The 16,728-nt window shown below is 46.9% G+C and overlaps 1 protein-coding gene across 11 annotated transcripts; it reads right to left on the bottom strand.

Annotated features, from left to right (window-relative positions):
* Nucleotides 1-975: 975 nt before the first annotated feature.
* Nucleotides 976-14,956, bottom strand: LOC127758074 (uncharacterized). 11 transcript variants are annotated; one of them, XM_052283701.1, is made up of 8 exons: nucleotides 14,561-14,954; nucleotides 14,271-14,335; nucleotides 12,508-13,088; nucleotides 12,247-12,404; nucleotides 10,832-12,135; nucleotides 10,399-10,493; nucleotides 1,541-1,687; nucleotides 976-1,434 (listed from the first exon to the last, which is right to left on the bottom strand). In XM_052283701.1, exons 3-8 carry the CDS (start codon nucleotides 13,045-13,047, stop codon nucleotides 1,162-1,164), a joined length of 2,517 nt encoding a protein of 838 aa, XP_052139661.1. In that variant the 5' UTR covers nucleotides 13,048-13,088; nucleotides 14,271-14,335; nucleotides 14,561-14,954; the 3' UTR covers nucleotides 976-1,161. The 11 variants fall into 11 exon arrangements, 7 of the variants coding, with proteins under 7 accessions (XP_052139661.1, XP_052139659.1, XP_052139660.1 ...); XM_052283699.1 differs by having other exon boundaries at nucleotides 14,271-14,954; XM_052283700.1 differs by lacking the exon at nucleotides 14,271-14,335.
* Between the last annotated feature and the right edge of the window lie 1,772 nt (nucleotides 14,957-16,728).

Below are 16,728 nucleotides of genomic sequence, written 5' to 3'. Positions count from 1 at the left end.
GACGGGGAGGGTAACGATTTGATAGGGGAGGAGCTGCGACGACTTCTCCATGGCAGCGTTCGAAGGCGGAGCTGGCGGTGGTGACTCCATTCGATGGCGGATCCATCGCCGCCTAGTCCCAGCTCCCTCTCCCCATTCCTCCCTCCTCCCCTTTCCCTGCCTCCACCACCCCCTCTCCCTCTCTCAGATCCGATACGCGGGGAGCGGTGGAGGCTGCGACGAGGCTCGGTAGTGGTGGCGACGACCACCACACCGCGAGCCATCTCCTCCTTGAATGACGCTATCAGCCACCGCCTCCATGACGAGCTCTGGGCACGCTGTTGAGGAGAGAGCAGAAGAGATACGAGGGAGAGAGAGCCACGGAGGGAGAGGGGTTGAGGGATCAATTGGATCTGAGCTTATATGTTGAGAGAGCGGAAGAGAGATGAGGGAGAGGAAGTAGCACGCTACTTGGTGACTTACATGGAGGTGATGTCGGTGTTGGACCTCCTTTTAGTGTTGTCGACTGTTTTTGTAAACAGCCCTGTTAGGTGACCGTCTATGAAAATTCGATTTTCGCGGGTGGTCACCTAAGAGAAGCGCCTGCATAAACTAATTTTCACACGCGATCCTTCTTAGATAAAAAATATATTTTTTTGCATATTATGCGTTAGACCACAGGAGCTTCTCATTATCTTTACAAGTGAAATTTTAATGACTCACTTGTTAAATAAAACATGGTGTTTGCGAAAATCGTTTTTTAAGTGAAAATATACTGACATGTGGAGGGTCATTAATATCAATTTATATGGGTTCATTAATTTTTAATACCAGATAGGCTTAAACCACCTCTATATTGACTGAGGGTGTAAATTGAACGGTTTTGCGAGTCAGGGGTAAAATATCTATTGGAGTTTAGGGGTAATTTGTATTTTCGTTATAGTTGATGAGGTAAATGGGTCTAAGCCGTATTTTCGTAATAGTTGAAGGGGTAAGTTGGTCATAACTCTATAAGAATAGATTAGTTCGTAATATAAGTATTATATTCTGATTAAGCTGCAGCATCATGCATCCAATCGACATGATTGACCGATCAGTTTGTGGATGATGTATCGATATATGAATGAATTGCTAAGAGGTAGGAGTTGGTAGCAGAGTAGCAGTGATGATTGAATGGATCGATCAGTGGCCGCGGGGTGAGTAGAGATCGATGGAGGAGACGCCGAGGTAGGCGGCTAGCAGGTCATCGTCGGCGGTGTCGCAGAGATGGAGGCCAGCCGCCTCCTGCTCCTGCCTGGCCAGCGCCTCCTGCACTGCCGGCCACCACTCCGGCACATTATTATTCGTCGCCGGCGACACCTCGACTTCAGCTGCAGCGCCGTCGTCGGAGGAGTTGCGGGCGAAGCGGCCCTTCACCCTCGGCCGGCTGTCCGCGAGCGTCTTCCGGCAAGCGTACTGCAATTCATTAAAGCAACCATGCACATGAATTACCTAAGTAATGAGAGAGAAGGATCTATGTTAATTGTTGATTAAAATGAAATACTAGTAGTTAGTTACTTACGGTGATCTTCTTGTCGAAATTGCGTTGATTGCGCTTGCTCCGGTACTTGTCAATGCGCTCCCGCCGCTCCTCCGCGCTGTACCTCCCCACCGCCTCCTCCTCCACCCGGCGGAGCAACGACGACGAAGATGATGATGAGCTCCAGCCCTGATGATGATACATTGTGGTAGTTAGTCCAGGTACGTACGTGAAGGTAGATACATTGATCAGGCCATTTATATATGGCCGCCTTGGCCTCCACTTCCACTGCCACTAGCTTCTCTTCAATTTGATCTGATCTCTTCAAAGGAGTCAACTCTTAATTTTGGTTAAGCCCTGATTTGACATGAGCTGCTCCACTTTGTATATAGCATATCCCTGTATTTCCTTGCAATGATGAGAAGGAAGCTGGCATGTCAAAGGTATGCAGGCTAGTAAGGTACTAGTACAAGCATCAAAACGACTGATAGCCACCACTGCCACTAGCATACTCCTAGATGACAGACAGAATGGAAGCTCGCTGTTGCGCACAACACATACATCAGCCCAACAGCAACTAATCAATACAAGTTTTCTCGTAAAGAGAATCTACCTCATCAATCGATTAGTATAAAAAGTGCCACAATCAACAAGCTACCCGGCAATCTCAACACCAACACTACGGCCAAGGCAGCCAGTACAGACCATTCAAGGAGACATGGACAAGTTGGGTATATCTCCTACCTCTTCCACTCACATCCTTCAACCATGCATATTCCCTGCTGTACACCAGGGAATATGCCATTGTTCAACACTGGCACTATTGCTCAAATTGCTATTCACCACAAATTAACATCAGGCCCTACCATTTTGCTGCAAGAATCCAAACTCACTATTCTGGGGTTGGATATGCCAATTTGGCTGATTCCAAGGTTTTGTCATCCCTGATCATTAACGATAGGATGCTCGGATACAGTCATAAAGGCAAGGATATGCAAAATTGGATAAATGAAAATAAAGATGTGCAGGAAGCTCACCGAATGCTGATCATGATTAGATACAAGTATAAAAGACGGTCCTCGATAAGATTCTCCCTCCAAAGTCCGCAGCAATCCTATGGTAAGCTTTTTCAAAAAGTGACATCTCCCAAGATTTTGGTGAGGAACAATCATGTCCCCTTTGAACATTGCAGCCTACAAGATAGAGATCCACAGGAATCTGTGTTGTTTTTCAACCATCTATTGGACAGAAGTTTGCTGCTCTAGATCCAGGACGCAGTTTTCAATTGGCAATTTGTTGGTGAGGTAACTGGAAGTGTCCTAAATCCACCACAGGTCTGCCTTCTGCTATGGCACAGCTTCTGATTAATCCCTACAGTAGCCCACTTAAGAATCGCGTATCATGTTGAGTTGTTGACTTATCCTGACAACTGAGCTCGACCAACCTCAAGTAGGCCTAGCCAACCCGACAGGATAAAGTCAAAGGGCACCACGGAGTAACCTTGCATAGAGATTCATTTTCCTTTCATGTGCAGCAAAATTCTTAAATTGTAAGTTCTTACAGTTGCTATGATTTCCTTTTGGATGTAACCTGCATTGGTTTCAATTAAGAGCACCATCACTATCAGATGAATTAAGCATTGATAATTAGGTGCACAGAAAAAGAAATTACAAGAATCAGTAGATGGGAATTATGAAATTCAAAAGGCGAGAGGGAAAGAGGAAGGGTGGGGGTAAAGATAGTGACAACAAGTGGGACTATTATGATAGTGTGCAGTTTTTGTAGATATTACTTTTTCTTCTTGTAGGTCAACTCTAAGAATAGTCGCACCACTATAGCATGAGTGGAAAGCAATAATTGTTATGTTGATATGTATACAGAATTTACAGAATTGAGTAACAGACTAGACAGAAATGCAATTGTACCAAGAATTGGCATTAAGAGACAAAAAGTCAGCAATTTCACTAATTTACTCCTACAGGTATCTTAAGGTACAACACTATTCGTATGTAGTGTGAAGTTAGGAACACCCAATGAGTCAATTCAAATGTCATGATCTTAGGCAAATGAGACCCGACACTGATGAAGGCTGGTAAGACCTCAGTCTAGTGGCATGAATGATATAATTAAAAGATTTTTGTTCAGTCTCCACATCTTCATTTGGGTGCATCTGTGGGGGTGAGGCCTTCTATTGCTTTCATGGTCTCTTAAACCTTCTCCATATCAAATCTGAAAGATTGAAACTGCATACTGAATTCATGCTTCTATTTCTTTCGGCATTAAATCAAAAAAAAAAACTTGATCAAGGGGGAAGGACGACCCCCTTGACTTAGCTTTTAAGAAGGGGTCCCATCAAAACCTAGCCAGGCAGGAACCTCACCAGCGCATGCGTCTTGCTAGCCTGGGACCCTCTGCAACTGTAGCACAGGGAGGTGAGCACAAATGTGGCTCCCAGGATTCAATCCCTAGGCGGGTGGCACTTCTACTGGGTGCTCTACCAGCTACACGTTCACCTGCTTCGGCCTTAAATAAAAATTATCTTTATTCTAAACAAGCCACACCAAGTCTACACTGTCTTGAAAACTGCATCCATAAAAATTAGCAGAAGGGAGGGAAAAAGTAGCGAGATCACGAGATTCATATTATGATCCAGATGCCATATTTTCAGCATCATCAGAGCTTTTTTTTTCTAAGATTTTGCGTACTAGAATCCAATTTTGCGTACTAGATTTTGCGTCAGTCCCTGGAACAAAGAGCACAGCACATAGTTGTGGTCTCTTGGTGACGTGATGAGCAAGGACCAGGTTGCATCGGTCTTGTTGGTTGTGGCTAGGAAATCGTGGGAGGGACAGTATAAGGAACAGGGAGACATAATTGTCTGATTAACCTTATACTTAAGATTAAGCAAACACCACCCTTTGAACACTAAATAAAGGATGACTTAACTGGAACTTTAATGCTACTAATCTGATACGGTCCGGTTAAATAAAGGATGCATTCCTCTTGGGCAGGGCTGTCAAATGAGCGTTCAGACTTGACAAGCATTGCGAGCTTGACTCAGACTCAGTGGAGCTGAGCTTGAGCCCAAAACAGGCTCAAGCACTCATTGAGCTAAGCATGCAGTTCACTCAATAAGTCTTCAATCACATGTTTATACCATAACACTAATATATACTACCTCTGTCCCAAAATATAAGGGATTTTACCCAAGTAATTATATGGGAAAAATCCCTTATTTTTGGACGGAGGTAGTACTGTTTTATAGCCTTGTGATATGCTCATGCATGTGTGTTTAAAGTTAAACTATCCTTACAGAGCTGAACTCAAGCCTATGTATGCTGGAGTACCTAAAATTTTGTAGTTATCAAGTCTCATCTAGTCCACCTCGGGCTTATGTAAGCTCAAACCTCAACTTAGGCTTGTTCAACTCTAGATTGGCTCAAGCCTGCACAGAGCTAGAGCTAAGGTTACCTAGTCTTAGCCAAACCTGACTTTCGAGAGGCCTACCTAAGCAGACTGGCTATGGTTGTAGAACAGCTCCCACGTGGCATCATGGCACATTGAACTTATAACTACATGAGTTTGTAATTATCTAAATAAAGAGTATCCTGTCACACAGTTCAAGCAACAATATCTCTACCAATACAATATAAAAAGAAGTCAAGTACCAACTCTTGTTTTTCATTATTCATATCACACTGATAACAGACAAGGAATTCGTGTTTAGCGGTATCCTCAAAAAACCATACCTGATACAGGATTCAGCGTGCACATATGTTAGCAATATCCCTCATGACTCAACATAATCTATAATCTGGTATTGTAGAGAAAGTGGAATAGATGCCTCACCAATGTGGGGAGGTGAACTCTCATATATATATAGCAGAATTACAATCAATGCTAGTGCTGAGTTACAATCAAAACTAGGGAGTTACATAAGACCAAAGGTCTAGGAGAGTAACTATCTAGGAGTGTAAAAGTTTAGGAGATAAACAGCCTATAGATTAATAAATAATCCTAATACCCGCCCGCAGTCGCAGCGGGAGGAGCACGAACGCACAGACTGGACCGAAAATCAGTAAATAACTGAACCGGCAAGCCTTTGGTCATGATGTCCGCGAACTGGTGCGATGAAGGGACATGAAGTACCCGGACTTGTCCCAAAGCCACCTTTTCACGGACAAAGTGGATGTCGATCTCGATATGCTTCATCCGTCGATGATGCGTGGGATTCGCTGTCATGTAAACAGCACTGACATTGTCACAATAGACAATAGTAGCCGAAGCAATTGGGACATGAAGTTCCAGTAGCAGTTGCCGCAACCAGCAGCACTCGGCGACGGCATGAGCAACGGCACGGTACTCCGCCTCAGCACTGGAACGAGAGACAGTAGTCTGGCGCTTGGAGTCCCAAGAAACCAGATTGTCTCCAAGGAAGACACAGTAGCCGGACGTGGAACGACGAGAATCGGGACAACCCGCCCAATCCGCATCGGAGTATGCCGTGAGGGACTGAATCGGGCCGGAGCCGATGTGGAGGCCAGTGGAGAGGCTGCCCTTCACGTACCGGAGGATACGCTTGACCAAGGCGAGATGAGGCTCCCGCGGATCATGCATGAAGAGGCAGACCTGCTGAACGGCGTAAGCCAAATCCGGCCGAGTCAACGTGAGGTACTGTAGGGCGCCAGCGATGCTCCTGTACTCTGAAGGATCGGCAATGGGCAGGCCGTCGGTGGCGGAGAGCTTGGCACGAGTGGCCACTGGTGTCGATGTAGAGTGGCACTCGGACATGCCGGCCCGGTGAAGAAGATCCACAGCGTACTGGCGCTGCGAGAGGAAGAGCCGGCGGAGGAGCGCGTCACAGAGATGCCGAGGAAGAAGTGGAGGTCACCAAGGTCTGTCATGGCGAACTCAGAGCGGAGGCGAGCCATAAGCTGCTGAAGTAGTGACGTGGTCGAAGCAGTGAGGATGATGTCGTCGACGTACAACAGAAGATAGGCAATATGATCTCCATCTTTGTAAACAAAGAGAGATGTATCTGACGCCGAAGGCAGAAATCCCATCTGTCGAATGTACGTGGCAAACCGCTGGTACCACGCACGGGGAGCCTGCTTGAGACCATACAGGGACTTCTGCAATAGACAGACAGCATCAGGGGTAGCGGGGTCAACAAACCCGGAGGGTTGCTGACAATAGACGGTCTCCTGTAGGTGACCATGAAGAAACGCATTCTTCACATCCAGTTGATGAATTGGCCAAGCACGGGATGCAGCGATGCTGAGAACAACCCGTATGGTGGCCGGTTTGACAACCGGGCTAAATGTCTCGTCGTAGTCGATGCCATGCTGCTGCGAGTTACCACAGACCACCCAACGGGCCTTGTGACAAGCAAGAGTGCCGTCAGAGTGGAACTTATGCTTGAATATCCACTTGCCCGTCACAATGTTGGCCCCAGGGAGGGCGAGGAACGAGACGCCAAGTGTCGTTGTCAACCAACGCCTTGTACTCATCAGCCATGGCAGTGCGCCAGTTGGGATCAGCCAACGCACTGCGATAATTGGCCGGAACAGGAGAAGCAGCGGTGGCGTGGGTAGCCGTGTAGGTCAGCCTGTCAACCGGCCGTAAAGAGCCAGTCTGGGAGCGCGTCACCATGGAATGCGGCTGAGGAGCAGCAGCCGTGACAACCACATTGGGTGAAGATGATGGCGAGACCGTCACGGTGGGCCGACGGGTGTAGACATGGCGGAATGGTGACACGGTGCCGGCTCGGGTGGCATTGACCGACGGGGCAGCGCCGATCGAGGAGGCGCTAACCAAGGGCGTGCCAGCTGAGCGGGCGTCACGTGCTGCAGGGACGGTGTCGTTCGGCAAGCGTCGGCCGAAGAGGGGAACGTACGGTTGCTCAACCTCCGTGGAGGGAGCCACCGTGAGAGGTCGCGGTTGCTCAACCTCCGAGGAGGGAGCCACCGTGAGAGGTCGCGGTTGCTCAACCTCTGATGAGGGAGCGACCGCTGGAGGGAGTCCCTGCAGCAAAAAATCAAAAGACGAGGGAGCAGGGGGAGTTGCCGCGAAGGGAAATCGTGATTCGTCAAACACGACGTGGCGCGAAATGATGATGCGGCGAGTGGAGAGATCCAGACATCGGTATCCCTTGTGGGAGGCCGAGTACCCAAGAAAAACACAAGCTGTCGAGCGAGGGGCAAGCTTATGTGGAGTCGTGGCACTCAAGTTTGGGTAACAAAGACAGCCAAAGACGCGAAGGTGGGAGTAGTCTAGGGTGGTGCGATGTAGGAGCTGAAAAGGTAGTGAGTGGTGAACAGAGGAGGAGGGTCTCCGGTTGAGAAGGTAGGTGGCGGTGGCGAGAGCCTCAGCCCAGTAGGACGGAGGCATAGAGGCCTGTAAAAGAAGGGTGCGTATGGAGTTGTTCATGGTGCGGAGCATCCGTTCGGCTTTACCATTTTGGGGGGAGGTGTAAGGGCAAGAGAGTCGTAGCTGGGTGCCACGACTAGTAAGAAATGAAGTGGTGGCGGTATTGACAAACTCTCTGCCATTATCAGCCTGAAGGGTTTTGAGTGGTAAGCCAAATTGGGTGGAAACATACTCGGCAAACTCAACAAGATCACGATGAACATCAGATTTGTGTCGGAGTGGAAAGGTCCAACAGAAATGACTGAAATCATCAAGCACCACTAAATAATATTTAAAACCCGAAGTACTCAACACCGGAGAGGTCCATACATCGCAATGGACAAGCTCAAAGGGAGCGAAAGTGCGAGATAAAGACCTATCGAAAGGTAATCGGGTATGTTTGCCTAACTGACACGCATGACATAAAGAGGTGTCTATTTTATTACAGGAAATAGAGGACATATTCCGAAGACTGTGGATGGCGGCTGGACCAGGGTGACCGAGACGACGGTGCCAAAGCGTGGAAGAAGTGGCAAGGGAGCAGGACGCGGTGTTGGAGGGAGTGGCAGCTGGAAGGGTGTAGAGTTCCCCGTGACTATTGCAGCGAAGAATCACCCGCCGGGTCTGAAGGTCCTTAACAGAGAAACCAAATTCATCAAACTCAATGGAACATTTATTGTCGCGGGTAAACTGACGAACTGAAAGTAAATTACGAACTAAGGAAGGGGCGACAAGGATGTTTTTGAGTGCAAATTTGGTGGTTCCTATGGGTAGAAAAGAGGTGCCACGACAAGTAACGGGAATAGTTTAACCATTTCCAACAGTAATAAAAGTGTAAGAGTTAGGCAAGCGTGTAACGAGGATACCATCAGTGGAGGACATATGAGATGTCGCGCCAGTGTCCAAAACCCAATTGTTTGGGCTTTGGAAGGCCATCTGGTTCAGTGCTGCAATGAGGCCAGCTTGCTCCCAATTGGGCTGGCCTGTAGGAGCAGATGTGGGCGACACAAATGGCCCAGCATGTGGTATTGGCCTGGGAGTAGTGGGCCGTCGGAGCCGGCCCAAGAAGGCCGGCCGAAGAGGGGCGCCAGGCCTGTTGCTGGGCCGGCCAGGGGTTAAAACAAACCCAAGGCCCGGCCGGCCTCCAGCTAGGGTTGGCCACCCAGCCGGTCGAACTCCCTCCAGCAGAGAAGCCGCCGCCACCAGAGGAAACGCCGCCGCCACCGCCGCTAGAGAAGGCCTGGCGAGCGCCACCACCACCCCCACTGCCGCCGCCATTCCCTCCTCCATTTCCGCCGCCGCGTCCACCGTTTCCCTTGCGGTTGCGGCGGTTCGTGTTGCCGCCGGTGCGGGCCTGACCAGCAGGGAAGCCACCGCCACCAGTCCCACCGCCCGGGAAGGTCTGGCGTGCGCCGCCACCACTCCCACTGCCGCCACCCCCACCGCCAGAGGAGATGCAGCCGCCGGGAGGGCAGGAACCGAAGCCGAAGCCGCCGCCGGCCACCAGCGCCGTGGCCGCCGCCACCCTGGCTTCGTTGGCGATGCGCAACTCCTTCAGCAGGAGGGTGTTGCGCGCTGAGGTGAAGCTTGGGAGGACGGCTGCGCCAGCGATGTTATCTCCGGTGTTGGAGAAGCGCTCGTTCAGGCCTCGGAGGAGGTTAAGCACGAGTTGGGATTCAGTGACGGCGTGGCCGACGTCGCGAAGAGCGTCGGCAGCGGTCTTCATCTTCTGGCAGTAATCGTCGATGGAGGAGTCGCCTTGAATCATGGAGTGAAACTGGTGGCTGAGGAAGATCGCTCGAGGCTCTTTGTTGGCGTGGAACATGTCCTCGATGGCGACCTAGAGCTCCCGCGCGGTCTGATCGGGCTCCATGGCGAGGTCAAGGACGTTGTCGGCGACTGACCCGAAGATCCAGCTGCGGATGTAGCAGTCGGCCTGTTCCCAGGCTGGGTCATTGGGGCGTGTTGGAGCTGAACCGTCGATGTGAGCCATCAACCCGAACTTGCCGCACAAAGATGTGAAGAAGGCCCTCCATTTGTTGTAGTTCGGGTGGGTGTTTTCTAGGGTGATGGGGACGTGGGATTTGACGGCGACCGTGGTGTAGGGGTGGAGGAATTCGCTGGTGGTGCTGGAAGAAGAACCACTCGAGGCCGAAGAGGTGGAGGACTGAGTTGATTCAGTCGACATGGCTGGGATGCAGCTGTGATGGCAGCGTGCTAGAGCAGCGGAAAAGAAGGTAAGAGCCTAGGCTCTGATACCATGTGGAGAAAGTGGAATAGATGCCTCACCAATGTGGGGAGGTGAACTCTCATATATATATAGCAGAATTACAATCAATGCTAGTGCTGAGTTACAATCAAAACCAGGGAGTTACATAAGACCAAAGGTCTAGGAGAGTAACTATCTAGGAGTGTAAAAGTTTAGGAGATAAACAGCCTATAGATTAATAAATAATCCTAATAGGTATGAAAAAAACGAACAGGCTTCTTACCTTGGATGCTTTCTTCTTAAAGGACACAGACTTGAGGAAGCCCAAGAAAGGAACATAAATCGGATGTTGCGACCTTAATTTTTTGGTTCGCTTTTCTGCAAAACCAACAAAACTTCAGATATGCTTAAAAGATATGCATAAATCTCAATTTCTTTGATTGTCTTCATACTAAAATCAATGCTCAATACTTCTTATATAAACTAATACATGTTAAGCTAAGTTCAAACACAATGAAACAATAGATCCCTTAAATTGATCTTCCTCAAAACCTAGTGAATCATTTCACTGTTGACTTTATACTAGCTGCAAGCATGAAAGGACAGGACAGAGAACAAAATAGCCTTCGTAATTAGAAAAATCTCAAGAATAGTCACCAGTAAACACAAAAGGTAACAAATTCAAACTGTTTAACAATGCCTACTTCATATCTTACCTGATCTAGTTAGGGATATCTCCACCTCACCACTAGCATAAGAATAGTTTAGTAGTTGTTCATGTATTTTAGCAACATCTCCCTCCAGAGAGTTTGAGTTTTGCTTTGCCAACTCATCAGTTTTACTGGTTGTATCAATGGATCCTTTATCATAAAGAAAAGCAGTCAAGGCAGTCTCTGGACCACAGGGAGTATGTTCCACTAAAATAGTTGCTCCTCTGTCAACTGGCTCTACTTCATCGCTTATAACTTGCGGTGGCATCATAACATCCTTGCATGAATTACAGTGCAATTGAGCTGCAAGATCTGGTGGCGCCTCATCATCTTTCCCACATGGAGGCAACTCTAGCGGTTCTGCAAAATCTTTGTGAGTCACAGAAAAAACTGAGATGTCACTGTAAGAGTAGAGGTCCTTATTCTTAGAGTAAATACTGGAACCAGAAAGAATGTCATGATCCTGTGTTGCCCGATCAACCCTCTCACAGGAGGTCAACCCAGAGTCACATTCTGTACAAGCTTTAGCATAATCTGGGAAGCCAGTAGACTGGTGAGGGCACTTATTCACGACACTCGTGTCAGAAAGTTCCATACTACATGGAATAGCATAACACACCAAGTTATCATCAGAAGATAAGGGAGCGGTAAAATCTGCAATGAGGTTCATTTTACTTGACTCTGTACCATCTAGTTCCATAGCGTCATGCAGAGATTCAACATGTTTCTCAATGCCTTTCAGATCAAAGGAAGAGACAGCAGCAGTCTGCACATCATGAGCCATAACAGTTTCATTGTTTCCAGGATTATCCAAATTGGTAGCAACACTATGCTGCTCACAAGATGCTGGCAAGGTAGACAATACACAAGTCATAAGACTTTCACCTCTGCTAACTTGCACAGGCCCTTCTTGAGTTTCAACTGGGAATAGGATTTCGTTGCCATGGCTTAACTGCTCTTGCTGCTCGACAAAGAGGGACTCATCACCATCATAAGGTACATGACTTGATGCTTCGGTGAGAGCATTTATGGGTAAATACAGTAGTTCATCTTTATTGGCAGAAGGTTCTGGATTTATATCAAGAGATTGCGGTTCTCCTTTGTAAGACAGCAATTCATATTTGTCGGAAGAAGGTTCTGGATTAACGTCCAAAGATAGCAGATCTGCTTCATGAGGCATAGGATCCCAACCAATCCAGTCAGCAAGCTTGAAGTTTGCTGAATTCAACTGTTTATTTGGTAACAGCCCGTCGATTCTAATGGTTTTCTTGAAGAAGTGCTTTTTCCTCAGAGCCTTGGAAATCAGTGACCTGAGAATGAACAAATGGCTTAGAATACATGGCACAGCATCATGATTCAGACTAAACTGCCTAGCTTTCTAAAATAAGCTCCGGATATCATATAAGAGATGTGCAAGTGACCTGCAGTTGACGGATAGAGCAGCTTTGGCTCGTTGGGTAGAAAGGCCAAGCAAATAAGAAGATAAATTTATGGCATCATAGGGTCCTCTAATTTCAGAAGCAGTGTGAGCAGCACTTGAGATGATGAGATTCTTTCCTTTAGTCCACTCCTCCAAGAGCTGAAAAAAGATGAAAAGGCTTTGGTTACTAAGGAACTAAGTATTAGTGTTACGATATAGAGAGATATGCGAAGATAATAAGGAAGAGCAAGAGATGGCCAACCTTGGCTTCGGCTATGGCCTGTCTCCTTGAAGCAGCATCAGCGATGAGGGGAGAATAGGCGATCTCCAAGTGCAGGCCCCTCTGCAGCGCAAGCTTGAGCATGGGGAGCTTGAGGCGGAAGGGCAGCTTGTGGGAGAAGTCGATGGAAACGATATCAAGGTGGTCAAATGTGGCCTGACAGAGGTGGTCGAAGGCGGCTTGGGTGAGCGGCCGCGCGGCGACGATGTCATAGGTGCAAAGGAGGCGGGCGGCGGAGGGGGCTAGGGCAGAGGTGCAGGCGGCGGCGGAGTCGAGGGAGAGGGTGATGCGCGTGTACTGTAGGAAGGGATGTCGGCGGTGGTGGAGGGGGGCAGAGGGCGGCAGCAGGAGAGAGGAGGCAATGGGTGCATGGGAGTCAGCGAGGAGGGCACGGTGAGGGTGATCGAGTGCGACGGCGGAGTAGCCGAGGTCAAGGGCGCGGGCAACTATGCTAGTGTTGGTGGTGGTAGATTTGGAGTCGTCGGGGAGGATGCTGAGGTCGAAGAAGCCAGCAAGCGCCATGGCAGACAGTGGTGTAGCTAGGAATTTTTCCTTGGGTAGTCCTTCAAAATTGCAGGTTAATACAACATACCAAAATTTTATATACAAGTTCAAAGTTAGTGAAAGGGCGATACAAAATTAGAAATATAACAATATAATAATAGTGTTATAACAACAATAGTCGGCTAACTTAATAAGCAAGTTAAAATATGCAAATATTACAGAGATTTTCTCCCATCCTTGGAGAGGTATATACCTCCTCGTATTTGAGATATACCTATCCATAAAAGGAGTTACCAAAATTAATCTTACATGTTGGAATAGGATTGGAAACTTATCTTTATAGAAATTTGCGACATTTTCCTACATTTTTTATAGGTATAGATATTTGTGCTAATTAAGAAGAGGTATATACCTCCAGACTAACACTATGAGGTATATATACCTTTATATACCCCACAACAACTAGAATAGTCTCGTCGGTGCTAATCATAAACTTAGTTTTCTCACCAGTTAAACAGGTTTAATTTTTACTTCTCAAATTATGAGGTATATACCTCTCCAAGGATGGAAGAAAACATCAGTACTACAATATAGATAGTTTAAATACAGAAGATCTTACAAATAAATAGAAAACTACAATGTCATTGCTTCACTCTACGCTTACGTATTGTTAGCCATGATGTCACAAACTTTGGAGAAGAAGTCACAAATCACAGTTCATAGTTCTAATTCACCAATTGACACTACCATCTTCACAGTTCATAGCAAGTCAGCAGAACATTCACTGATTCACTTGTTCAAAAATCAAAGTTGATAGAAATATAGATTCATTTGATTTCATAGTTCTAATTCACCCATTAGCAGTTAGCACTTCACCTCACATAGCCGGAAGGGGCGGCACATTCACTAATTCACTTGTTCAGGAATCATAGTGGATAGAAATATAGATCCATTTGATGTCATAGTTGTAATTCACCAATTAGCACTTGACCTCACATGAGCATAGGCCGGCAGGGGCAGGGAGCAGTGGCGGGCCCAGCTTTTTGAACTTGTGTATTCGAAATGGGAAGAGGAAAAAATTTTGTTCATACACCTAAAAGCCTAAAAATTAGCTTGTATAGTATAACACACTAATAATTATAATATATAGCGTATATAACATAAAATTGGTAAACATATCAAAATGCCAACATATGGAATACAAAAATGATAGGAACTGATAAATTGGGAAGAAATCTTACAATTTAGAGATTAACTTTTGGACGCTTGATATTTTGAAAATAAGCGATGATGTCCTTGTCCTTGGCTTGCAAAAAGAATTCCCTTTCAATGAATGTAACTAGACAATCATTCAAATAATTTTGCCCCATCTAGACCAGTAGACCACTACTCAATTTCTCAAATACTCAACTAGGCAAGCAAGCAACTATACTAAATCACTGAATTGTAGTTCCCAATCCATTTCACCAAACACCACTTTCACCAAACAACAGTCAATAGGAAGCTGGGGAATAGGGGAAGGAGGACGAACCGGACTACCGGAGCTCCTCGCGGTCGTCGACGGTGAAGGAGGCCAGGAGCCCAGGAGGGGCTCGGCTGCAGGCTGCTCGCCTCCTCCTGCCGCCGATGCGACCGCGCACCCCGCAGCCGGCAGCCGCCGCACACGCCAACGCCGGCCGCCGGCCGTGCGGTGCCGCCCGAGGCCCCGAGCCGCCGACGCGCCGCTGGCCGCCGCTCAGCCGCTGCCTGCCGGCCTGCCCAGCGGCTCGCCGGGACGCGCCACCTCCCTGCTGGCTGCTGCAGCCGCCAAGCCGCGCCCGCGCCCCCGCCCAGTCGCCGGCTTGCCGCCGCCGCGCCGCAGCCCGTAGATCCGCGGTCCTCGCCGCCCGCCGCCGCACACACCGGTCCGCCGCCGCTCCAACGCCCTCACAGCACAGTCTAGGGTTTGGGGAATGGGGATGTGCCGGCTGTTGGGCCGTCAGAGAGGGAAAAATGGGAATTGGGCTGAGTTAAGGCCCAAAATGAGTGTGGGCTGAGAGGAAAGGGGGAGGGGAGTGGGAAATTTGGGCCCAATATAGGAAAAAATGGTGAAACAAGGCCCAAATGAATAGTTGAGGCTTCTTCTTTATGTTTTTGAATACATATACGAAGTATAGCGAGAATGCTCAACTTCGAGCGCGCGGGGGAGGGGACAAAATCGTTCGCTCCCCCCTCACCCCATCACGTGCACACCTGGGCCCCCACCACATATCCCCTGTCTCCACATATCACTTATACACACACAACTCCATTGCAATAAATCACCCACATATTTTAGAAACCTTCTATTAAGGAAATTTGGTTTATTTTTTGTTCCACTAAAACTGTTTCACCTAGTGAACTCGCAATGTTTTACTATGTATAGATCTAATGTTGCAGTGAACTGAAATACTCCATTGCAACAAAAAACCTACATATTTTGTAAACCCCCTATTAAGGGATTTAGGTTTATTTTTTGTTCCACCGAAAAATGTTTCACCTAGTGTGCTTATAATGTTTCACTATATATAGATCAAATATTGCAGTGAACTGAAACATTCTTTCGTTATTTGCTAAAACATTGTTTTATATAAGCTAAAACATTGTTTTATAAACGAGTGAAACATTTTTGATCTACTTAGTGAAACAATTCTGATATACCTGGTGGAACATCGTGCAACATTTAAAAATAATTCAATGATAAGCTAAAAATATTTCATCGGAATATATCCATGTGTGGTCTTGTTTTGAAGATTTAATTGCAACGAATTTAATGGTACAATCAAATCATGATTTGGATAAGTAATTTAAGAGAAAAATCAGTTTAAAATAGTTTTGCACGTAAATCGGGCGCTGACATCATGCTAACGTCAGCGCCCGATTTTTCTCCAAACAAATCGGGCGCCCGAGCCGTAGACTCGTCTGAATTATAGAGCATATATAACTATTTTTTGTCTAAAAATCTTGGGTATACATCTGAATACCCCTTCAATCATAGCTGGGCCCGCCCCTGGCAGGGAGGTTGGAGGGGCAACAATCAACTAGGGCGACCAACTATGTTCCTTCCTTCCTAAAAAAAGAAAAGTTGTGTTCTTTCCTTGTTAGGGGCGGGCCCAGAGGTTGGGTATTCGAAATGGGAAGGAATAAGAAAAAGTTACAACCCAAAGCCTAATATTTGAATGAATAGGCCTCTTTTTTATCTTTTTCTATACACATTCTAAATATAGGCTTCATATATATAATCTTTTTTCCAAGATCTTGGATACTCATTTGAGTATCCATGAATCATGGTGGTCCTACCAATGTTCCTTGTGTTCATCAACCAACTCTTTTTATTATCATATACTTTTATCGTAAATAAACAAGAGATACTCTCTCTATTCCATATTGATCATCATATAAGTTTTTTCACAAAGGCTAAGAAAAACTAAAAGTCTACTGTACTTCCTATAAACGCTCTCAAACTGCCATGTGGTGCTGTAATAAATTAGAAGCAAAAAAAAAAGCTCGCCATTGGTTTTCACTTAAATCAGTGGACTCATTATTTTTAACCATTACATTAACTTTTAAGGAATAGATAACTCACCAACTGGTGTGCCTATCAGATCTATCTCAAAAAAGATTGCTCTCTCCCCTTCTATCGTACATGCCAATGTATCGTACATGCCAGTGTAACGTACG

This window comes from Oryza glaberrima, chromosome 12 (assembly GCF_000147395.1).
Source record: "Oryza glaberrima chromosome 12, OglaRS2, whole genome shotgun sequence".
Lineage (NCBI taxonomy): Eukaryota > Viridiplantae > Streptophyta > Magnoliopsida > Poales > Poaceae > Oryza > Oryza glaberrima.
The sequence above is the reverse complement of the archived record's forward strand: the minus strand, read 5'-3'. Positions and strand labels throughout refer to the sequence as shown.